At 44.5% G+C, this 25,858-nt stretch overlaps 1 protein-coding gene across 1 annotated transcript in view; it reads left to right on the top strand.

Annotated features, from left to right (window-relative positions):
* Positions 1-1,366: 1,366 nt before the first annotated feature.
* Positions 1,367-25,858, top strand: part of LIN28A (lin-28 homolog A) — a 51,143-nt gene continuing 26,651 nt past the window's right edge. Inside the window, exons 1-2 of the mRNA XM_083628095.1 lie at positions 1,367-1,645; positions 2,907-3,097. Of these exons, the coding sequence (XP_083484221.1) occupies positions 1,615-1,645; positions 2,907-3,097 (222 nt within the window). The 5' untranslated portion in view covers positions 1,367-1,614. The remainder of the gene's footprint in view (positions 1,646-2,906; positions 3,098-25,858) is intronic.

The raw sequence follows: 25,858 nt of genomic DNA, 5'->3' as shown, positions 1-25,858 counted from the left end.
ATTTTGCAACCGGGGGGGGGGCGATCAACTTAGGACAATTATTTTTCTTTCATTAAAGATAAGCTGGGAATCGAACTTCTCATGATAATGCCCATTTTTAAAGCAAACAAAGGCTCCACACACTAAAAAAACAAACTCGCTTGGCTTGGGATTCACCCTTTCCGGCATGTTTCTTTAAAGAAACAAAAAATGCATTAAGTTCAATTAATTGAAAATGTATTTGTACCCCAATTATACTGCTTTTTCTTCTGCCGCTGCCCGCTCCAAAAGCAAACTTTTATATTTTTAGAATTGCACCGGGATAAATTGGTAACCTTCTGAGCTCACCAAACTGGGGAAGAGAAAGATAAAGGACTCATAAATTCCAATTTGAGATCCGATCTCTTTCTCTCTCTCTCTCTCTCTCTCCCTCCCACCCCCGAGTCATTGACTAGAGATGGTGGGGAAGGTAAGGAACCAACCAAACCGCCCTCTTCACCCCCCTCCTCGCATTCCCAAAGCTAGCCAAGGGAGATCCCAGGAGTAGCTGCGGATGGGAGCGGAAAGGGATAGTTTAGGGAAGAGGCTTAACATGCCAAAATGGAATGAGCGGGGAGAGGGAGGGAGGGAGGGAGGGGCAGCTCTCCTTTTAAACAGGTCACTTCGAGTCAAGCGGGTCTTGTCGCAGGCCAACTTGCTAGGCAGGCGAACATGGGGTGGGGAGGGTCAATAATATAAGCTAATAGTGTGTGTGGGGGGGTGTGCTGGCAGAGAGAAGTCAAGATAGGAGATCTTGTTTCTTTCCTCTTGACAGGTAATCTACCCATCAATGAAGTTTCACATTCGCACAATCTGCTGCCTCCACCTTGAAAAAAAATAAAATCTCGCTTGGAATGTATAATTACTAGTGTGGTGTGTGTGATTGTGTATCACGTGGGAAAGCTCTGTGTGTGTGTGTGTGTGTGTATGTGTGTGTGAGAGAGAGAGAGAGAGAGAGAGAGAGAGAGAGAGAGAGAGAGAGAGAGGGTGTATGAATGAATGAATGAATGAGCCATGTGTGAAAACTGCATATGGCGAAAGGTATCCCAGGGACGCTTCTTTGAGCGGGTTCTTGAGATCTCTCCAACCAACGAGATTTTAAAAAGCGTGGAAGGAGAAAACTGAGTTTCATGAAAGAAAGGAAAAGCATGGACACGAAGCAGGATCCACTCCCTAGCTTGCAGGATGGCAGGAGGTTACATTTTTTTTGTCTCCTAGGAAGGGAGAAGAGCGCTTATATTGCGGCGAGGTGGGCGGGGGGAGGAGGCAGGGGGGAGGGAGGGGAGGCCCGCGGGGGGAGGGGGAAAGCGCGCAAGGTTTGGCGTTAGGGGAATTCTATTGTCTCTTAGAAATTTGGGAAGCTTTAGCAGGCCCTGGGCCCTCCCACTGCTATTGTTGCAGTGAAGATGTAGCAAACCTTTCTCTCGCCTTCCCTCCGCTTGTTTTGAATCTTCCACCACCCCCTCCTCCCTTTCTCCCCCCCCTCTTTTTTTTGGGAGCTGCTGAGCTGCTCTGACACCCTCTCCAAAGACGGGCTGGCAGAGAGGAGGGGAGGCTGCTCCAGCCAGAGTCCACCATTTCCACCGGGGGTGCAGAATGGGGTCTGTTTCTAACCAGCAGTTTGCAGGTTAAGTGAAAATTTCATACCCAATTCTTCCCTTCCCTTCTCTCTCTCTCTCTCCCCCCCCCCCCGCTCAAGGAAGATTCTTTCCTCCTTTTCCCTCTTTTTCTCTCTCTATCTCTGCCCTCCATCCCTGTTTTGAAAATCAGCGGTGTGCTCTGAAGAGCTTTCCCTCACCTCTTCTCATTTTAGGAATAGTTTTACAGCTGTTTTCAATCAATCCTCTTCATTTTTAAAAGGAAAGATTTGCGTTGATTCTTTCACATATTCTTTCAAAAATGTTAATTTTTGAGCGAGCGGTCGGTTTAGTCACTTTCTTGCTTCACCATGTGCTTTTTCTGTATAAGAATTGGGGAGGGCGGAATTTTGGAAACTTTTTGGGTGTATCTAGGCAGCTACAAACTTAGGCAACGTTTTCCTGGGAGCAGGTCCCATTAAACGCGGCGAGGTTTCTTCAGAGTAGACATGCGTTGAATTGCACGAGTTGTGATTTTGTGTTTTGCTTTTAAAGAGGAACTACAGTATATACCTTTACGCTTAAAAAAGCGTATATATTTCCAAATGGTTTCGACAGACCAAGACTTCGCTTCCCAGAGTATTTCTCCCCAGTGTATAAATATTTTGTATTTCCATATAATCAATGTCCATACATACACCTCGAATGCTTTAGAATAGTTTGAAAATGGACTAGTGGTGTCACGCTGTCCCATCCACTAGTTTACTTTTACTCCCTCCCCCCATCCTGTGAAAATAGTGTGGGATCCACCCCGCAAACCGGGATGGCATAGATTTGGAATACACCGATTTCCTCGATGTTTTGGAGCTGCGTTTTCTATTTTGGGCACCCTACGGAATTTGGAAGAGGGAGCGAGTTCTTGGTATCCCTCCCCCACTAATATGTTTTGAATCCTGCCCTTCCTGATCTTCCATGGATGAAGACTTGCGATTTAGTCCTCTTTCTCCCCAACCCCCCCCCCCCGGCCAAATAACCCCAGAGCCGAGACTGCTCTCTGCATGGCTTCCTGCCTAGCCTTCTGCGCGCTCAGCAGGGCTGGAGCTCTCCGAGGACGACGATGGCGTTTCCCGCGGGGGGCTGGGGGGCCGGCCGGGAGGTGAGCCCCCTCTCGGGCGTCCCAACCCTGGGTGGCCCCCGGAGGTCCCGCGCTCCCTCTGTTGCGCACCCGCTGGCCCTTGGGAGGAGCGGGGAGGGGGACCCCCCTCCTTTGGCTGGACTCCGGCTGATGATCCTCGGCGCGTATGTTTCCAGGTGGCTGCGCCAAGGCGGGCGAGGAAGAGCCCACGGGGGACTCGCCCCGGCCGGACGAGGAGAGCCAGCCGCTCCTGCATGGCGCCGGGATCTGTAAGTGGTTCAACGTGCGGATGGGCTTCGGCTTCCTCTCCATGACCACCAAGGAAGGCATCGCCCTCGAAAGCCCCGTGGATGTTTTTGTGCATCAGGTAAGGGGTTTGGGGGGGGGCGGCAGGGACGCGGGGCTGCCTTGGTCCTGAGCGGCTCGGGGGGGGGGCGAGGAGGCTTCCCCCGAGGGCTGAGCCCGGGCGACCCCGGCCTGGGGCCTAGGGCGCCGCTTTGGCGTGGGCCTTCCAGGCTGGACGCAGCCGGGGTGGAGTTTGCACGCGCGCGAAGTTTGGGAACTGCAGCAGGCCTCGTGGGCTGAGCTGATCCGGAGCAAACCGGGGTGTGTGGACGGGGAGATCTGCCCCCCTATCTAAAAAAGAGGGGGCAGCTAGTTTCTCACGTTCTCTCTACTCTTTACTGAGGAGGAAATCCCCCCCCCATTGGCTCCTTACTCGGTTCGGTGCCTGGCTGTATACCGGATTTGAATGCAGGCCGCCTGCCTGGTCCCCACCCCACCCCCGATCTTCCTTGCTTGCTGCTTCTACCCACCCACGGCACTAGGCCTCTCTCTCTCTCGAGGCCAGGAGGGTCAGGTCCTGGGTTCCTTTTCTTCCCGTGATCTCAGGGTTCAAGAGTTAGGTTGCTGTAAAGTGATATCAGATTGATTTCATTCCCCCCCCACCTCCTTTTCAAAATGGGTCGCTTGGGGATTTGCCTTGAGAAGGGGGGAAAGGGGCGAGGGAGCGCGCGCCGGGATTATTGCTGTGTTAACCAGGCGTGAGGTGGTGTTAATGTAGCTTTAAAAGAAAAAGAAAAAAAGAGAACGCCGGTAAAACACGGATCAAAATGACGACAGGAAATTGGCAGTTGTAGAAGATGCTGAGATACAGTGTTCCACATGTTTAAAACTTTCCCTCTCCCAGCTGGAAGTGGGGGAGGCCTTTTGCTTTGATTTCCATGACTGTAATGTTGGGAAGGTCATGCAGGGACACGGGGGTACAGTGTTGCAGCACAAAATCCAGATGGGACCAGACTTGAAAGCATGATAGCCGGGCATCTTAATATGAGCTTTAAACAGCTACAAAAATGATCACTTGATGCCTGAATGCATATTGTTATAATGCAAAGGATGCCCTCTTTTACATTGGGATATCAAAGGTTTTGTAAAGTTGATTGCAAAATGCTTTGTTAAAAAAATTAAGCCTCCCCCTTTGGTGCCATACTCTTCCTGACACCTGTGCTGCGCTGCCAATATTTCCCTTTAGCAAACCATCTTGTTGCTCAACTGAGTCACTTTGGGTGGGGAATAGTTAGCTGCAGTTTCAGAAGGTCCTTTAAGGATTTGTTTTGTCCATGCCACCACCGGGATGAGGTGGTGGTACTTTTGTGGGTGTAGATAGCAAGGGTATTCAAGGGGCTTACTTTGGGGGTTAACCTTTGATGCAATATGGTTTCATCCAGTGGTTTAGAGCAGCTGGCGTGAGCTGAAGTTCATCAATTTCGGAAAGGGCCACAAGTTCCCCCACCTTGGTTTAAGATATAAAAAATGGTTATGTGTAATGATGATAGAGGTTTATAATATTATGAATGGGCAGAGAGAGGGGAGGGAAAGAAATTGATGGGTTTCTCCACATATTGAAATTATATAATTCACTATTCCAATATGTGATGATGGCACTGGAGTAGGTGGCTTTTAAGGAACAGAAACTCATGGTGGAAAAGACTGATTAATGGCTATTAGGTATTGTAGCTAAATGGATCTTCCATGTTCTGAGAGAGCCTGGCTCTGAATTACTTGGTGGGACAAGCAACAGTCATCTTCATTCCCTGCTTGCAGGCTTAACATATTTTCAGATTAGGTGGACCCTCCTATAAGCCAAATCTTATAATAATGCTTTTTAATTTTTTGGGTTGCCTAGATGAGATGGAACCACACATTGGATCAGCAGCTTGTTTTACAGCTGTATTTTGCCCTGGTATACAGGATCACTTTTTACATATATACTGAGGATTACTTTTTGTTACTAAAGATGTCACCTGAAATGAATGTCAAGCTTTGCTAATATGAAAACTGCTGTGTTTCTCATTTTTTTATGTTCTCTTTCTTGCAAGAGACCTGTGCATTTCGTTTAGGGCTGGATATAAGTAACTAGTGGATGTTGATCCTTTTAAATATGGGGATCAGCTATCATTTGTTCCTTTATCCCACCAGATCTCAATGCAACTTGAGATCTGCATAAGCATCTACTAGAACCTGTTTTAATATAGGCTGGGATCCTTTATGCACTTACCTGGGAGAAAGCCCCATTGAACACAGTGAAATTTACCTCTGAGTAAACATGCATAGGATTATACCAAGCCTGCTATTTCACCCTACACTTCATTGTAAAACAGTGTCCTTTTATGTATGTCTACTCAGAAGTAATCCCCATTGAGTTCACTGGGACTTACTCCAAGGTAAGTGCATCCTCAATGCAGACTTCTGTCCTGCTTTCTCTCCTCTAACCCACTTTTGTTTAATAAGCAGCCTGATAAAGAGTTCTGGAGAACTTGAAAAGTTGCTTATTATTTTGTAGTGCTTTGGTTAGACCTAATCAAGGTAGCATCAGATTGTGGGTTTTTGAATTTTTTTCAAATAGGTCAGCATAGTTTCCTGTTCTTTTTGAAGCTACCTATTAGTATCCATAATGGAGTCAACAGTTGCAAAGACATTGCACAACGTTCTTCAGTTAGCTAACAAAGTTAGTTCCCCCTCCCACCACAAATAAATAAAAAATTTGTTGAGCCGCTTCTAGATCAGCCTACTTTTTTTTTGGACTCCATGGCAAACATTTTCATTTGTGTCTTTGTGGAGCCTCTTTGCATACCTTGTAATGGGGTGGGGGGCAAGATAAGTTGTGAGTAGAGGATTTGTTTTTCCTTTTTGTGTGTAAATCTTTTTTCTTATCTCTCTGTCCCTTTTTGTACTGGCCAAGGAACTGATGGCAGAAACCATTTTGATGTTGTAGTAGAGGCTTGAGATTGGTGAGCTGATACTCTAAAATAAAGGAAATCAAGTACACACACAAACACACTTCCATTTCAGATGGAAGGCTAGATGCTAAGCATCTGAGCATGAGTAATCCCACTGAAATGAGGAGCTCCTGTTCAGAAGAAAACCTACTCACTTTGTCAATACTGATAGTTTGGAAGAAGCTTCAAGCACATGTTTTTTTGTGTGTGAGTTCCACTCAGTTCGGTGGCACAGATTCCCTATACAGCCCAGTCCTCTGCATATTTACTCAGAAATAACTTCCACTGAGATTAGTGGTGTTTACTCTCAGGTACATTTGCAAAGAATTTCAGCCTTACAATGCATGTTTACTCAGAAGTAAGCTATTGTGTTAACCTGGGATTTACCCACAAATAAGTGCATTTTGGATTCCACCCTTAATGAAAGTTTGTTGCAACAGAAGTGGACACATAAAGTTCAGAAGGTGCTTTAAATAAACTCAACAAGGAATTTAGCTTGGCAGGGAGGACGGCAGGGGCAAATGAACTTGTGTTGCATGTGTGTAAAAGTTTAAAGTGAATCACTGTTGATTCTGGGGTGGGAATTTGGATTTTTATAAGGTCTGTTCATGAGGTGCCAGGTGCTGAAATCCTAAAATCATTTGCTTTGTTGCTGTTGCGGTGGCATTACTCTAGAGCAAGTGGGTTGAAGTGCGTGGCTTTATATATGGAAACAGTAAATTACTTCTTTTGAGAACTTCTCTTGATTCCAACTACTCAGTTCTTCCCTAGGGTTTTGCTTTCCTTCCCACCAGGCAGATGGCAAATCTGTAAAAAAGAAAAGAAAGAATGGATGTGACCCCTGATTTCTGCATTTTACTCCCCCTCTGCCCTCAGAGAAAGAACGGTTTCCCCAGGTCAGGGCCTGGATATATTGATGGAAAAGCCCAGAGGGAATAAACATGGAATGCTGATTTCCTTGTTCCAGAGGGATGCAGATTGCAGCATGAGGATATAAGTGAAGAGGGCCAAAGCTTTGTTTCAGCTACACTGCCAGTCACTTTGGTATGTGGCTGAATTTTTTAGTGTTGGCTGAATTTGGGAGAATGAAGCCCAATGCAAGTCCATTTTTTTGGAACTGGTTCTGCATCTATGTAGAAATGCCTGATTCCTGTTCTAAGGAAAGTGGCCTTCCCTTTTGTGCTTGAGTGAGGGTTTGTGAAATGCAGAGGCAACTTCAGGTACTGGAGGCGGGGTGGGAGTTCTCTGGTCTCCCCAGGATTTATTGCCCCAGACAGTCTAGTTTTCTGATTGCAGGCACTAATAGTCTTGCACCCTCACAGAAAATTAAATGGTTGGAGCGTCTCTGGTGTCCTAACAGCTTTGCTTTGCCTTGCACCCTCAGATTCAAGAAAAATAACCCAAAATTCCAGCTTCCTCAATTCATTCTTCACTGCAGTGCATGTGGTGTGGGAGACCTGAGGATGCACTTAGTACTACTACTATTATTATAAATCAGGTTGCGCATATTTTTAAGGGGAAAAATGTAAAAGATGAAACCTGGAGCGGGGACCCTAAGACTCACATCATGTTACTGGATTGCAATTTCCACCATCCCTGACCAATGGCCATGGTGTCTAGGGCAAAAGTGAGTTAGGGGTCTTAACAGCACCTGGTTTCCCTCCCTTGGACTAGAGAGAAGTGCAGGCCTTTCTATGCTTAAAGAGAATCTCCATGGCCAAAGGCAATATAACAATGAAAAACAAGTCAAGGGCGGCTCCAAGTAAGAGCCCCCCCCCCAACAAAATGCCATTGGTGATCTCCTTTTGTCATCAGTTTCTCATGCACCCACAAATCTATTAGCTGACTAATCAGTGTCTCCAGACCTCTGATAGCATCACACTGAATTTCCCCTGCAGTTTTTGAGCAGATAAAGAGCAGCAGGAGTCGTGTCTAAACAGCAGGCAGGACTCCTGCTGCTTTTTAACCTTCTCTGCACCCATGGAAATGAGTGAAGACCCTGCCTCTCTCCCAAACCATCTGGGCATGCCAGAGGGCATGGAGGACTAGATTGGTAGTGACCAGAAAATGATGACTGACTCATAAGCTGAGTCAGTCTCTCTCTCTCTCTCTCTCTCTCTCTCTCTCTCTCTCTCTCTCTCTCTCTCTGTGTGTGTGTGTGTGTGTGCCACTACAATGGCCTCTCTGGTGGGCTTCCAGGAGGTGGGTATCAGCCCTGCAATCTGTGTTGGGTTGCTGGGAGCCATCCACCATTTTAATTACAATGCGCTCCCACAGCACTGCTCTGGGACATGATGAGCAGCTTAAAATGGTGGCTTCGCAGCCACCCATTGCTCTTACCCAGTTGATTTGGCCCTGGAGTCGTAGCAGGTGGTAGGGCCTAAAGGAAGTACAGTCGTACCTTGGTTTTCGAACAGCTTAGTTCTCAAATGCGTTGGCTCCACGCCGCAAACCCGGAAGTGACTGTTTCGGTTTGCGAACTGTTTTTGGAAGCCGAACATCCAATGAGGCTTCTGCAGCTTCCAATTGGATGCAGGAGCTTCCTGAAGCCAATCAGAAGCCATGCTTTGGTTTCTGAACGTTTTGGAAGTCGAAGGAATTTCCGGAATGGATTCTGTTCGACTTCCAAGGTACGACTGTGCTGTATCTGCCCTGATGGACCCAGTTGAGGGGCAGGGCACCAGAGGATGCCAGAAGATGCCAGATGTTGGTGCCAGGTCTGTCTAGGGCAGGGGTCAGCAAGGTTTACCTCACCTGGGCCGGTTCACTCCAGCAGAGATCCCTCCACGGGCCGGATTGTGCGCACATATGAGCGTGCTTGCCCTTGATTTCTGGTGTCTGCGCAGACGCGATTTTGGGCGGCGCGGAAGCGAGTCTCCGCGTTGCGCTGCAGCAGTTTAGCACAGTGGGTGGGGACTTGCCGAGTGGGAGGCTCGGTTTGGGGGCGGCTCGTGGGCCTGTTAAACAACCCCCATGGGCCATTTGTGGCCCATGGCCCTTAGGTTGCCTACCATTGGTCTAGGGCCACCATGAGACACAACAGGGGAGGCCATCACCTTCATGCCACATTTGCAAGCTTCCAACTGCTGTTAGAAACAGTGCGAAACTAGATCTTGATCCAGTATGTGGTTGTTTACACATGCGCTAGAATCAGGTAGCACATCTCCAAATGTGATAAAATGGTCCGTGCTGGTTCAGGCTGCAGGTGGAGGGTCACAGTTTTGAATGTTTCTCTGTGGAACTCCTCCCTACAAACTCCCTGCAAGTGGAATACTAATGCAGCAAAGAAAGAGGAGATGGGACAGAAAGCTGCTTCCTGGTGCTCTGCCTTTCCCCCATCCTTGTAGGATGTCTTTTATTTTTCTGAGTAAAATAAGGCATTCCCTTCCTCTGCAATCTGAAGCTCTGCAGACTATACCACCATTTTGTGCAACATGCAGAGCAGGACTAAATAGTGTTGCTTGTGGTTGTTCTTACTACGTGGCACTTTCTAGTTGTGCAGAGTGCTTTACAGACCTTCCTTAGGTTGACAAACTGTATTCTGGGGGAACCTGGGGTTCATTGCGAGCTGATCAGTGTTTCCCCAAGAGTATCACTGGTGAAAGACAAGCATTGCATCTATATCTACCCCTATGTATCTTGCCTAGTAGTGTACAAATGCAGGACAGTGCTGGCTGTGTTTTTAAGGTGTGTTCTTGTTTTACATGCGGCAAATGAGAGGCCATTCTGAGCTGAGTATGTAAACTACAACAGGCCCCTCCAAACCCTCTGCAGTTTGGGGGCTCATCAGTTGACAAGCTAATGTCCACAGCTTGAAAACCACAGGGGCAGGAGATTGTTATCAGTAAAAGGAGTTGAACAGAGGGCCACAACTCACTTTGCAATTGATGGTGAAATCAGTACAGTTCAATTTCCTGAATACTGTATTGAACTTGTCTTGTGAATATAGTGACTTGTGTATCCATATCAAGACTCCCTCTCCCTTCCTCTCTCCCTCCATTCTGGTGCTAGAAAGGTGGCCTTATCTGGGTTCTCTGGAGCTATTCATCTTAGTCTTTTACACCTGTCTTGCAAACCCTTTAGCTGCACCTTTCCCCTCCTCTGCTAGACTGTCATGTTACAATGAATGCCCAAAACTTTGGCAAATGTCAGCATTCAAATGCCAGCATTCCAGAGCAAAATTCTGTGGCTACAACTGGACTGAAGACTGACAGTCATAGGGATTGTCAGCATTTAGTTCTTAACGCTGGAAAAGCAGGAGGGAAAATAGATCTCTTTGAGGCACCTGTAAAATGTATCTGGGATTATTAGCAATTGCATTCACATGTCCTTAAGGCAGGATCTGAAGGCATATAATGTAACAGCCCTAGCAGAGGCTGGTCATTGCCTGGATGGGGCCCTACTTTTGTGCCCTAATGAGCCCCCTTGAATTTCATGAGGGAAGAAAAAAGTATAATACTGTACATAAAATGCTGAGATTTTCACTGGAACGTACACACACCATCTTCTCTGTTAATTTAATTCTGGGTTGGGGAGCTGCATGACTGCGAGCCATACCCGGCCTCCCAGGCTTCCCCTGAAACCACAACCACACCTGAGGCCAGCAGAAAACAGGATGTGTAGGGGGGTTCAGTCTTGCTTGGGCAGTAATTCCCCCCCCAAGAGGTAGTTGGATCTTGCCCATCTGTCAAAGTTGGCCTGACCAGGTGGGGGAAACAAAGAACAGGCCCACTGGACCAAGAAGGTTCTCCGCCCTGGAATGTATCACAAGAGAAGTCTCTCAAAGTTGCTGGGAGGGCGGACATCACTCAGTGGTAAAACACATGGTTTGCTAGCAAATGGTCCCTGCCATTTACAGCTAAAAATATTGGGTACCACCAGCCCTTTAGTCAGAGGCTCTGGAGACCCACTGCCAGTCAGAGTAGACAATACTTGATTAATAGGCTGCTATAAAGTAGCTTTCTATGATAAATTTATTCTCACAAGTTTTATCAAATGTAGATCCCCCCCCCCCGTTTAAGGAGCTCAGGGCAATGCACAGTGCTTCCCCCCCACTCCTTATTCACACTATAACTTTGTGAGGTAGGTTAGGCTAAGAGATAGTGACCAGACCAACCTTATCCAGTAGGTTTCATCTCCTCAGTCTTGGTCCAACACACTTCCAGGGGAAGGCAACTTGCAGTCTCAGGCCTGATTTTATGCAGGTGACAAAGAAGTGGGAAAGGTAACATCACCACCACCCTATGTTTTTCTCTGTCTCTTTAAGACCACCAGCACCCCATATTCTCTCTCTTTCTCTCTCTGCCCCTCAGCCCCACCCCACATTTCTCTCTCCCTCAGATCATCACCTCCCTATATTATCTCTCAAGGAGATTACTGCCCCATATTCTCTCACCCATGTGAGACTGGCACCCTTCCCTCCTGTCTGATAGATTCCTTTTTTGGGGGGGGTGCAGCCCTTGACAGGGAAAATATGCCCCTTCCGGCTCTAATCACAGTATTTAATATGTGGTGACTCTCAGCTAAGTCAGTTTGCATTTAAGGGGGGCCACAAGATTCTTTATCTTCTTTCCTGCTTGCTAGAAGCTGTGAAGGGTCCCTATTTGGACACCCTGGTCATTCATAAAGCCACAGTGACATGAGAGAGTGGCACGTAGTTGGGTTAGCTGGTCCTAATGCCCACAACTGCCTTTTCTAGACATTCCCAAGCACTCTCATCTTGGCACCTTTAATGCTAAAATCCGGGGATGCAGGAAGAAGTGCCCAAAATTGCCAGTAAGGATGGGATTATTTTAATCTAAACTAACAAATCAGCAAGGCCCCATTAAGAATTGAGGAGAGGCATCCTTTAGCTTGCCTGGTTGCAATTCATTCATTCATTCATTCATTCATTCATTCATTCATTCATCACCATAGCTTGCCTGATCACCATTCATTCAGGTTGAAGATTAATTAGCACACATACACATGCAAGGCGGGACGCGGGTGACGCTGTGGGTTAAACCACAGAGCCTAGGACTTGCCGATCAGAAGGTTGGCGGTTCAAATCCCCGCGACAGGGTGAGCTCCCGTTGCTCGGTCCCAGCTCCTGCCAACCTAGCAGTTCAAAAGCACATCAAAGTGCAAGTAGATAAATAGGTACCACTCTGGCGGGAAGGTAAACAGTGTTTCTGTGTGCTGCTCTGGTTCGCCAGAAGCGGCTTAGTCATGCTGGCCACATGACCCGGAAGCTGTACGCCGGCTCCCTCAGCCAGTAAAGGGAGATGAGCGCCGCAACCCCAGAGTCGTCCGCGACTGGACCTAGCAGTCAGGGCTCCCTTTACCTTTTACACATGAAAAGCATCCTGAGAAAAAGTGACTTCCCTCATGCCTCCTGTCTGGGCCATAGAATCTGAATAGTTTCCTAAGCTCAGATCTGCCCCTGAGGTTCATATGTTCCTGCTTTGATTATGTGTTAAGTGGTTCACTTGGTGTGAAAGTGCTGAAGAGTGAATGGGGAGCCATGCTTAGCTTCTCATGCCATAGTTGCTTTAAGGTTGAACATCTTGAAAGGTTACAGGATGATGGCAGCAAAGCCATTGATACTCAGTAGGGAGCTGCCTTCCATGGGGTCCAGGCCATTGGTCCATCTACCTCAGTTTTGGCTGCACTGAGCGGCTGCAGCTCTCCAGAGCCAGGCTGGAGGCATTCCTAGAGATGCTGGGAATTAGTTTTTTTTCTACTTGCCTTTAAATGTGATTTCCCACCTCCTGCAGTCTGAACTGGTACAGCCCATTCTACCTTTTCATTCTTTCTTTCCTGAACTACCTGTCCACATCTGTAGATTGGAAAAAAAGTGTTGTGCACTCCTCCAAGGAAGTTATCCCTGCCTCTTTCTGTAAGAATTACCGTATTTTTCGCTCTATAACACGCACCTGACCATAACACGCACGTAGTTTTTAGAGGAGGAAAATCCGTAGGCATGCCACCCGTAGGCATTTCCTCCATAACACGCACAGACATTTCCCCTTACTTTCTAGGAGGAAAAAAGTGAGTGTTATGGTGCAAAAAATACGGTACATGAGAACATCCTTTCACACAAGGGTTGTCTCCAGCTGTAGCCCCTGAGCTTCATCCAGGTGTTCTAAACTGTGCCTATGCATTTGTGGTTGAAGATGGGAGATGGCACCCTCATCACATTAAATATATCGATTTTTAAAATTGTATTCTGATTGGCTCTCTTATTTCTTAGATGCTGCATTTTATTGTATTTCATATAATTCAAACTGTAATATAATAAAATACAGGAAATAAAAAGAAGCAATCAAAATACAGTTAAAAACCATGCAGCATTACAACTGCTACAAAATAATAATGATAATGATGATGATGATGATGATAATATTAATATTGTGATTTTCAAGTGGTCCATGGGCAGAAGAAAAAAAGGCCAAGAGTGTGAGCTGAGAAATCTCAGTTTCAAATTTGCTCATTAGTCATGAACTCACAAGGCTGAGCTTAGGCTCAGCTGCCCTCCCTTGCAAAAAGGATCAAACTGGTTATTATTTTACAGGACTATTGCAAGAACTTCTAGATATATTGTACGTGGTGACTTTTGATCACTCTAAATTGCTGTGTAAATGCTAAACTTTTAGTGTGCTAGGACCTCCACTTTGGCACTCCTGGCCTGTTTATATCTGGTAGGCACCTTCACTGCATATATCAGGCATAGGCAACCTCCAGCCCTCCAGATGTTTTGGAACTACAATTCCCATCATCCCTAGCTAACAGGACCAGTGGTCAGGGATGGTGGGAACTGTAGTCTCAAAACATCTGGAGGGCCGGAGTTTGCCTATGCCTGGCATACATGCTGTCAGCGCCTGCTTAAAACTTTTTTAAGCAAGCATTTCCAGACAAGTTGGTGTGTATTTTAATATCATATTAGCTTATTGTTGATTTTGAAATGTTTTCCCTTGCTTTGGATTGATAATCTTAAATGTTTTATTTTACTCCCCATCCCCCCCAAACCACTTAGAGGGTTGCTTTTTTCAATCAAGTGATATATAAATTTTGTTAAATAAAATGATAAATACAACTACTACTGCAGTCATCATTACGACTTGATAATTTTCCAAGTGGGTTGACCATTTCTCATCAAGTCATTGGTCAACCAGAAATGAGTAGACAAAACTGGGAGAGCATCACAGAAAAAGTGTGTGTTCTTTGTCCATGGACAATGTCCTCGACCAGACAAGGTCTGCTTTAAGTGCAGCAGAGCCCATTGATAACCCTCTCCTGGTCATTTACACATGTGAATGATAACCCACAGGAAGTAACTGTGGGAGAAAGAAGGGAACTGGCCTCTTCAGATCTATTAAATCACTTTATTACAGGAACCAGCCCTGAATAGCCCTTCCTGGCAGGGGGTTAGTCTCCCTCTCCCTCTCTCTCCTCTCCAACCATCTCACCCCTCCCTCATCCTCCTCAACTGATAACAAAGCAATCAAAATTTTGGCAACCTGGCAGGCCAACTGGGTTACCTTCCCTCCGGCAAGTTGTGATCTGGGTAGATAATATTTGGAGCCTGTGCTCTTAGGTGTTCAGAAATGGAGCATCCCTTTGGGGGCCATGAAAACTGGAAAGAATGGCACATGTAGGGATAGGCTTTTTGGCTTGAAATAGGATGCAGATAATTTTACATTGGGAAAAGCCAGACTCTGGTTTGGTGCCTCCATTAAACTAATGGGCCAAATCCATTGATCCTTCAAGCATCAACAGAGCTCCAGTGATTGCCACCCCATTAAATGACAGATATTCCACACCTGCTTAACCATTTCCCACTGAATGGAAGCCCCAAAGAGGAAAGCCTTAAGCTCTTCTGGAACTTATTTAAGTTTGATGGACCTTTAATGGAAGGGAGTTCCACAACTGTCAAGGAATAGCCTCTGCCAGCAACCTCCCCACCCACTAAAAAGGTGTCCTGTTCAAACCCTATGCTGTGCATAGTTAAGAAGGCATTATCTATTGGTTTTAACCATTGTGATTCTGTTACTATTAAGGTGCTCGATGTTTGGGGAATATGTTAATGGTGCCTTAGCCAAATTGGTGCCCTCCTGGTGTTGTTGGGCCATTACCATAAGAAGCCCCAGTCAGCATAGCCAATAGCCATGGATGATGGGAGTTGTAGTCCCCAGCATCTGAATGGCACCCCATTGGTACCAGCAAAGACAAACAATATTTATTACTGTACCAGAGTACAGTACCACAATATGTTGTGGACCAGAGCCCACTTCATCAGATGCATGTATTTATGTCAACCTTCACCAGTTTGGTTCTCTTTTGATGTTTTGGACTGCAACTCCCATCACCTTTGGCCGGCATGGTGCTGGCTGGATCTAAGAACAAAAGAAGTGCCCTGCTGGATCAGGCCAGTGACTCATCTAGTCCAGCATCCTGTTCTCACAGTGGCCAACCAGGTGCTTATGGGAAATCCGCAAGCAGGATTAAAACACAAGAGCCCTCTCCGGTCCTGTGGGCTCCAGCAACTGGCTTCAGTCCACAAATGCTTCTGCAACAATAAATCTGTTAAGTCTATAAGGTGCCACAAGACTCTTTGTTGCAGTAGAATAGACCAGTACGGCTACTCTTCTGGAATTTGTCACTATGGCCACCAATTAATTATTCTCTTGCTTTGCTTTGCTTTGTCTTTCAATCTCTGAGACTGATGTGGCAGCAATAGTGAGTCAAACATCTCCCTGGAAATGAGGGGTTATGCACTTTGGAACCAAATGTAAAGAAAGAACCCTTATAGATGGGCGAGTAGCTTGTTCCAGAGAAATCAGGAGCATCATCAACAGCTAGGAGAAACAAGCACTGCATTATGACGTATAATTATATTTTGCGTTATCTGGGGAAAGGATTAATCCTAATCAGCAAACTTAAATTGATGAGTGTGGCCAATTTCTATGTTTTCAAGACCACTTCTGTTTTCAGACAGTATCCTGGGGGTGGGGTTTAAAAAGTGTATTGCCTGATCCCCCTCTGTAGAAAGCCAGTTCTCTGTCCATTGTTCTAACCAATTTGCTATCATATAGCTATAAGGATTTTGCCCCTATAGAACTTTTGTGCTGAGTCCTAACAGTTTTTCATGCAAGACAGGCAGAGCCAACTCGCACTGGCCCCAGTCTGCATGGCCAATGGTCAGGGATGATGGGAGTTGTAGTCCAATAACATGGGTGGGTGGTGAGTCGGTGAGCCTTCAGATGTTGGACTCCAGAACCTGTTTAGTTTGAGCAAGGCTACTCCCTTAAACCAGAGGGCAAACTACTATCATCTTAATCCCAGGTTGTTCCCATCATGCCTGACTATTTGCTATGCTGGCCAGGACTGATGGGAATTATAGTCCAAAACATATAGAGGGTGCTTGATTGGGGAAAGCTGGTCTTTGGAGTGTGACTGCATTCTTGTCTTGCTGTCCTGCCTTCGTCACCTTAGCTGAGTCCCTGCTATGAGCACAAGTGATTCCATGCCATGCATCCATTTTCTCACATCTGAATGATTTGAGAACACTTTGCAGTAATAGCCACAATAGCACTTTATGTGAAAGTTGTGTCCATTAGCATATCGTTTTCAAAGTTTCTGCTCTTCTGCCACTTAATTCCAGCAGCTTGCTTTCTGAGAGTTGGGGCAAGCATGCACATTCATGGTTTTTTAGTTGAATTGCCTGCTTCAGCAGTTTTGATTGACAGTGGTTTTGCAAGGGCATTGGGATTGAACCAGCATGCAGTCATTGTTTGATTCACTGATAAAATATTACCTAAGTCACATTTGGTCTGAAATAACTCGCCTAAATAGGTAAAGGGACCCCTGACCATTAGGTCCATTCGTGACTGACTCTGGGGTTGCTGCGCTCATCTCGCTTTATTGGCCGAGGGAGCCAGCATACAGCTTCCGGGTCATGTGGCCAGCATGACTAAGCCGCTTCTGGCGAACCAAAGCAGTGCACGGAAACACTGTTTACCTTCCCGCCAGAGCGGTACCTACCGTATTTTTCGCTCCATAGGGCGCACCGGACCATAGGGCGCACCTAGTTTTTAGGGGGGGAAATCAAGAAAAAAAATCTTATTTCCCCCCAGCCCCAAAGAGCAGAGTACAGGCTGCGTGCAACCTCTCCCTGCCGGAGGGGTTGTGCGCGGCTATGTCACAAGCCAAGGCAGCCAGCGGGATGGATCCCGCTGGCTGTTTTGGCTTCCTCTTTAGCCCCGTGCAGCCTCTCCCTGGTGGAGGGGGTTGCGCGTGGCTATGGCACAAGCCAGAGGGGCTGCATGTGGCTATCCCTGAAGCCTGGAGAGCGAGAGGGGTCAGTGCGCACCGACGCCTCTCGCTCTCCAGGCTTCAGCGAAAGCAACGCGAAGCCTTTGGAGCACGGAGGGAGTGCTCCCTCTGCGCTTCGGAGGCTTAGCGTTGCTATCTCTGAAGCCAAGGAACCTGCATTCGCTCCATAGGACACACACACATTTCCCCTCAATTTTTGGAGTGGAAAAAGTGCGTCCTATAGAGCGAAAAATACGGTATTTATCTACTTGCACTTTGACATACTTTTGAACTGCTAGGTTGGCAGGAGCAGGGACCGTGCAATGGGAGCTCAGCTCATTGCAGGGGTTCAAACTACGATCAGCAAGTCCTAGGCTCTCTGGTTTAATCCATAGCGCCATCCACGTCTCTCAGTATAGAATAGTTAGGTCAAAAGAGACCTAAATGAGATTCCCCAGCAGAAGAAAGCTCACACCTCTAATTCAGTTTGTATACATACTTAAGGTGCATTTAAGAGACTCGTTTATATGTATATTATGGGAATGATTCATGGTTTTATGTAGCTGCATTGTTTCATACTTTCTGAATGTCCCATGATCATATTATAAAATAGTTGTGTTCTATGTTATAAAGGAGGCCGAGAGCTCTTGGCTCCTTGCACGATGGGTGGATAAAAATGCAAATCCTTCTCTAAGTGACATTTTGCTCTCCCCATATTTATTTACCTACTTAACTTATATAGCTGCCCCATAGCAGTACCACTGTAGGAAGTCAGTGTGGCATAATGGTTAGAGTGTTGGAGATCAGGGTTCCAATTCCAACTCAGTCATGAAGCTCACTGGGTGACTTTGGGCCAGTCGCAGCCTCTTAACCTATCTTAGGGACCTATTGTAGGGATCAGCTGAGGAAGCGGGGTGAACCATGTACTCCTTGGAGAAAAGCAAGAAACAAGCTCTTCTGCTTACCTGCTTTAGAAAGTTGGAGGAACTGGCCAGATAGAGATGCCACTTGTCAATGTGGAATCCAGAGGTCTCCATATGGTCGCAATTTGACCCGCACCAGTAGTAAAACGTACCTTGGACCTGGCAGATTTCAGTCACCGCCTTTCCTCCAAATATTAGGTTAATTGGCATACCAATTCTAGGTTGCTTGTGTTATCATCAGCACTACTTTGTACCACCCCTGCCATTGTTTTGTTTGTTTGCTTTTTAATTTCACAAACTTATAAACTGCTTCACAGCCTGAAGCTATTAAAATGATGTACCAGAAAACAAGAACAAGATACAAATTCAAGGAACAACTAAAGCTATTATTACGGGCTCTAAAAGCAATAAAACAGTTCCTAAAAATTCTTAAAACAATTTCAACAGATGTGCAATTAATATTAGCCATAAATAACGGTTGAAGAAGGAAAAGACTACTTAAACAAAAACAGCTTCAGAAATGTATTTTATTATAATATAATATAATATAATATAATAATATAATATAATATAATATAATATAATAACATCTGACTGCATTACTCCAGACACTCTGGGTGGCTTCCAATAAATTAAAACACAGTAAGACATCAAACATTTAAAACTTCCCTAGTATAGGTGCCTAAACAGTACCTGATTCTTACCCAGCCTGATATATATTTCATTTCCCTCTATTCTCACTGTTTACAATCTAACCACACAAACCTCAGTTATACTACCATTTATTTATACTTTCCAACTTAATACTTCATGCATCTAATAAAGTCAGTGCAAGTTTATGCCACAATAAACTTGTTATTTATTTAAGGTGCTGCAAGCCTCATTGTATTTTTCCTAAGGGAAGCTTTTACCAATGGTAGAAAGAAAGTATTACAATATATTTCAATAGCTGTTGCTGAAAGAAAAACGGGGCACTGGCAACAAATTTAATTTGATTTATATTAAAAGACAAAGGCAGGAAATTATATTATATGGAGAAAATAAGGAAGAAGGAAGGTTGTCATTGCCACATGTAATGTAACAATTCTCAAGCTGTTTGAGTCAGTTCACTTTATGGTATCTTGATCAGAAAATAAGTACTTTTGTTCAGTGTTAGAAACTCGTGTATATATAAGCTAAGCACCAAATGGCTTCTTTAACCCAGGTTACAGTTGCCGCAGCAGAATACCATATTTTTCCATGTATAAGACTAGGGTGTTGGTTTTTTTTATTAAAAAAGCATGTTGAAAATTTGGGCTCATCTTATACATGGGTAGTGCTGAGGGTGACATGCGATTGGTTGAGTCCCCCAAAATAGGGGGCATCTTATACACGGGGGCATGTTATACACTGAAAAATACGGTATCTAGTTGCCATTTTCAGGCAAGATGGCTCTAAAGTCTGATTTTTCAAATGATGGACTGACTGATTCTCAGTTAAACATCTGGCTAGTTCAGATGACAGCCTTAAGCTAGGTTAAGAGCTTTGAGAACTTAAAAGAAGAAAAATCATTTTATCCTGGGTCAGCCCACATATATATTGGCCTTTTCCGACCTTATTTTCTTAGTGGTGACACGGACCATTCATAGCGTAAGAATATTCTTCACAACTGTGAGCAGGGCAATGGGATGAGTGAACACAAGCTACAACAATTAACTGTATCATTGTTCACTGCTCCCGCTGCACGGAAAGTGCATTTTGTTTCCTGAAATTCATTCTGATTGTGCACATAAAATATAATCGATAGATTTCTACAGGATGCGTGCAAAAGCAGTCAAGATCCAATAATCCCCATGTGTGCACCTCCAAATGGTAGAGATGTCGGGCCATCCTGGTGCCCAGGCATCAGGTGCAAAACGCTTGGCTAATTTCAAACACTGCTTTTGCGTAATGCTGAAAAGCAGTTTACAAAGGGGAAGTTTTTAACCAACTTGCTGCTATTTGCATGGACTGGCATTGGTTTTCCAGGGTTTTCAGAGACTGGGGTGTGTTTGGCTTTCCCAGCCCTGCCTGGAGATTCAACCTGGGACATTAGCACACAAAGAATGTTCTCTCTCACTAAGCTAAGACCCTTCCCTTTCTGTTGCTGATATTCCACCCCCCACAAAAAAATACACCTGCCAATACACTGGTTTTAGATGTGTACTCATTTGTGTGTCTTTATTTTGTGGGTCTTCTTGAGTGTTCTCTATGAAGAGAATACCAAATACATAAACTCATTATATCCTGTAAACACTAAACATTCTGTTTCTGCATGCTGGTTTTTCAATCAGTTATAATCTTCCTTAAAGCTTTTCAGCAGTGAAAAAGCATCAAGTCATTTCTACATTAAGCAACTGCTCATATATGTTCTAAAGGAGGCCATAGTTCTTCATACTGCTGCTTTTTCTCATAATTGGGTTGTTTCTGTCCTATTTTTACATAATTGCAGCCAACAACCCCTTTGCAGCTATCCAGCTAAAGTTCTGTGATCTCTTTGTATTTTTGCTTTCAGGTACCCTAGAGCAGCTAACATCGGATTTATAGGTAGGGAATAGCTAGTTGTATGCTTAATAACTATTGCAACTGTCTCCCAATATTGTTTCACCTTTTTCATAATGTGCATCTTCTGATGGAGATAGGTGTGAGGAAGAATGTTGAAGGGGAAACTGTGAATAATGGAGGGAAATGATTGTGTACCATTAACTACTCTGAAATATTTTGGATGAGCTTAATAATGAAACCATTAAAAATATATATATTGCCATATAATCTATTCTAATTCAGTGTACTCATGGCAAGGCTGCATCTACTTATTTGTACTGTAATATAAATGTTGAAAAGGAAACTGTGGACAAACAGAGAAAGGCTGATCAAACTGATGGAGTATGCGGAATTGGGCAAGCTGACAGGTCGGATAAGAGATCAAACAATACAAAAATTGAAATGATTGGAATATGTTCAAACAATATTTGAAAGATTATCATGGAGAATTAATTTTTTTTGACCGGTTTAGAATAACTCCTGTAATGAAATAATAGTAAAATATAATGGAATTAGGTTACTGAATACATGGATGTGTTAGAAGGGGGCAGTTAACTAAGTAAAACGGAGGACCCAAATAAGAAGGGGAGGGAAGTCAAATGCAAACGGATTACAAATGAATCAAATAAATAAGTATGTATTCTGCTGTTGTTTTTCTTGTACTATGTTTTAGAAATATGTGTTTAATTCACAGGAAAATCTAGTTGTTACAATGTGATATGATGAATGTATGCCTAAAGAAATCAATAAAAATGAACGGCAAAAAAAGGGAAACTGTGGCCTCATTTGCATGTAACACTAATATAAACCATGGCTTAGCAAGAATAAGCAAGTAGATGGCTACCCAGGGAGAACACTGCAGCCATTTCACTCCTCCTCTGGTGCAGCTGCTGCTATACTCCCTGGAGCTAAACCTTGGTTTGGCTTAGTGTTATGTGCAACCCTGAGTTCATGATTTCTCCCCCCAAGCAAAACAAAAGCATTAAACCACGATGTGTCTTAGTATTATGTGAGAGCTTGGGGTTGTGGTTTGTCTCCCCTGCCCCCCCCCAAAAGAGTGGTAAGCCAAGAACAAACCTTGGCTGTAGCTCATGGTTTGTTGGAAGTGAGATAAGCAGCACAACTGGCTCACGCAATGCTAAGCCAAACCATGGTTTAGCTTTGGGTAGTGTGGCAGCAGCAGGACTAACTAGGGGAGGAACGAAGTGGTAATGATATTTCTTTCTGGTTACCCACACACTTGTTCTCACTAAGACATATTTTGGCTTCTCATTATGTGCAAACTGGGCCCATGTGTGCGTGGGGAAAGTGCTAAATAAAGTGATATAATTTATAGACAAGCAGGGGCATCTATGCAATGTCTCCTCTGTTTGCCAGACCATGCTCTGTATGCTTCCACGTTTAACACTAAATCTGACTCATACTAGTGCACTGTAACATGTTATGCTGCTATTTTGATTGGTTTGGTTACAACAAGGTTGAGCAGAAGATGGACTGGGAGATCTCCGATTTACAGTAGCTCAGAAAAGATTGCTTGCTTCCAGTTGTTTAAAAATAGCAACAACAACACTGACCTTTTATTAAGTTGAACCAAAGAAGCCCAAGCAGGAGTGGTCTCTGTGGGTGAAAAGACTGCAAGCTCTGTTCAGTTTTGGTACTGAAAGCAAATCCCTAGGCTCAGAATGCGCTCAGGGGCATCTTTAATTCTAATGCTATGGCTCAGTTCACACATCACAGTAAGCCATAGTTCATGGTTTACTATGAAGGCGGCTTTTAGTCTGTTTTGTTTTTCCTGGCTGCTGCTAGGAGGAAACAAGCATCTTTCTTGGTGGTATGCCTGATTGTGATGTGTTTCATGTCTAACAACCCATTGTTTCATAGAATCATAGTGCTGGAAGTAAACCCAAAGCTTCAATGCAGGAATTCCATCTAAAGAATCCCCGAATCCAACCTCTGTTTAAAAATCTCCAATGAAGGGGAGTCTATTTGTAGCCAAGGTTGTGTTCTTGGCTTACAGATCACTGTCTGATGGAGCAAAACAAACCACATTTGTTTGTCTTCTCTGCATGCAAGCAAGAGAAGGGGCAAAAAGAACCCTCTTGGGCAGGGATCAGCAAACTTTTTCAGCAGGGGGCTGGTCCACTGTCCCTCAGACCTTGTGGGGGGCCGGACTATATTTTGAAGAAGAAAAAAGAACAAATTCCTATGCCCCACAAATAACCCAGAGATGCATTTTAAATAAAAGGACACATTCTACTCATGTAAAAACGTGCTGATTCCCAGACCGTCCGTGGGCCAGATTTAGAAGGCGATTGGGCCGGATCCGACCCCCGGGCCTACGTTTGCCTACCCATGCTCTTGGGTGTAATCAGTGTAAACCATTAACCGCTACCATGACAGTGAGAATGAGCTCTATCTTTTGTAACAAGCTCTGGTTGGTATCTTGGAGTCCTAGTGAAAAAAAAGAGGGGGGAAAGCCCAATACAAAATTAGTTCTAAAAAGCTTCCAAAAAGTTTGAGGATCTCTGTATTTCAAGTGCAGGCTGGGGTGTTGGATCATATTTTTCATTTGATTGCTTACTCTGCCTATCACAGGGAGACTGAAGAATTCTGGTCTTCTCTATGCTTTGCTGCAGAGATGCATGTCCCCCTGGGCAATGGGAAAACAAATCCTTTCCAGGAATGTTGCATTCCCATCTCTAAAGCTTCATATGCTAATTCCAGCAATTAACAGGAGTAGCTTCCTCATCCTCCCCCCTCACTTGCTCAGTGATTGAAAAAGGCCTGCTGCCTCTTTGTGGTGTATGCATGCAGGTTTAAAAAAGAAGACTGATCTCTTCCTAGACTTGTAAATTTAATCAAGTGATTCCTTTTGTGCTCTTTATCTTCTGGAGAGATGTAATCATCAGAATCTTAAGATTTTTTTTATCTTGTCTTTTTGAAAGCAAAATCACATCTTGGCTGTGAAATCTAAAGGCTCAGAATCCTTGAAGGCAAACTTTCTGTATGTGGGTGGGGAGCTGTGACTCAGTTTCCAGATTTGTGATTTTTTTTTTTTGTTTTAAAAAAGGAAGTGCTTCCTGTCTGAAATTGCAAAGCATCCATTGCCTCATCACTTCTTTTGAATTGATCAGGAATTGTGCATGGAGATATGGGAGGGATTGAAGTCCTGAGATGAAAGCTAAGTTGTCTGGATAAGTTTAATGTTTCTTTAGTTTAAGGAACTGCCTCATGTTTAAGAATGTTGTAGCCCCATAGAACATTGGTCCTCAGCTGGTGAGTAGCAGCCAACCATTAGGTTCTGACCTTACTTAAAGTAGGCCACATTCATGCCACTATGATAATCTTTTGGAAGGATGGGGGAGAAGAAGAGAGCGAATCATTCAGAACATTACACCAATCTATAGTTTATGCTAATTAAACCCAAACCCTGGTCTCACTTTCCCAATATGCAGACAAACTGTAGTTTAAACCAGAGAACCTTTGGCCCTCTCTGGGTGTTGTTCAACTCCAACTTCCATCAGCCCCAGCTAGCATGACCAATGGTCATGGATGATGGAGATTGTGGTTAAGCAACATCTTAAGAAAGATGTAATTTATCTGCTCTAGGTCACCTTTCAATAACATTATTCTTGTGCTGTTGGGTTTTGAATTCTGAACTATATTACAACCCAGTGTCTCTGGTGTGTCCTAATATGTCTTGTTGTGTACACTGCCTTGTGAAGGCAAGGCCATAAAAAGCAGTCTATAAATACTTTAAATAAACAAGCAAATAGCTATGGCATGTGCGCTCAAATACCAGGTACTTGCAAACTCTCCTGTGGCAGGGCACATGGCATATTTATCCCCAACTCAAGTTAAATTCATGGTATTTTAGATTGTAAACTCCTCGTGTACTCTGCAAAATATTATGGGTATTGATGATGTTACAATAACCCAGCTTGCACCTACCTATATAGGGGCGAGAAAACTGATCCGGGGGCCAATCTTGGTCCACCTGAAGGTCCCGTTGGGCCCTAAGGTTCATTTCCCCCAAAATACAACTACCTTCAACCATGTGATGTCACTAGATGGTGTCAGATGATGAGTGGAGTGGTAGCAGTCAGTCTTGCTGGGAGCTGCTTTTGCTAGTGCTTTTCCTGTGGCGAATGAACTGGTGAAGCAGACCCCTCTCCCACAGGTTAATTTTGGCTGGTGGGCGGGACCACCCTATGAGTCACCTGATGCAGTCATGATGTCAGATGATGGACAAGTGGGTGGACATGCCCAGATGACAAAGGTGGCTCACCGGGGGAGGGGGGGGTGAAAGGAGATAAAGATCTGACCCACCAGGTCCAAAAGCTTTCCTCACTTCTGGGTGGAATCTACACACATATAAAAACAGTTCTGAAAATGCTTTTTTAAACAGCATTTTAAAAATTACGTTGAGTTTTCCATTAGGCTCACCATCCAATGTCACATTGTATATTGCACTTAAAACACACTTAAAACATTTTATTTGCAGCTGTATAGCTTAGTCCCTGGTTTAATAAATTCCTCATACAGGATAGGAGTTGTAAGTAGCTTTCCTGGGGATTTTTTTTAATAATGCTCTGTTGATTTAGTAAATGTTTATCTGTTAAATATTATTGCCATATTAGCATTGATTGTTTCATTATAGCTGCATCTCTCCCATGAAGCTAAAAAGGCCAAGGTGGCCTTCTTTCAACTGCTGTTGCGCTAATTCAGTTCAGTTGAGAGGTTAAGTTAAAGATAAACTCTTGTGATATTGCACCTGGAGTTTGCTCGCCACGTTCCACATTTGGAATGGTTCAAAAGGGAGAAAGTATGCATTTGAATGCTGAGAACTAAGAAAGCAGGGGGATGATCTACTGCTGCTTCCTAAAGGCTTTTGGCTGACCAAAGCCATAAACAGAAAGTTAGAAAAGTTGGACCTTTGGTTTGCTTAAGCAAGGCTTGTTCCCAGTGAAAACCAGACAGATTCTTTCCGATGTTCATGCATTGCGTTTGCTCAGTAATGCACGGCGCGCTTATTCTGTTAATGTTTTGTAGCGGGAGTGAATGCTTCATAAT

The sequence above is a fragment of the Podarcis filfolensis genome (assembly GCF_964270895.1).
Source record: "Podarcis filfolensis genome assembly, chromosome: 8".
Lineage (NCBI taxonomy): Eukaryota > Metazoa > Chordata > Lepidosauria > Squamata > Lacertidae > Podarcis > Podarcis filfolensis.
Note: the sequence above shows the minus strand (reverse complement) of the source record. Positions and strands in the feature narration are given on the sequence as shown.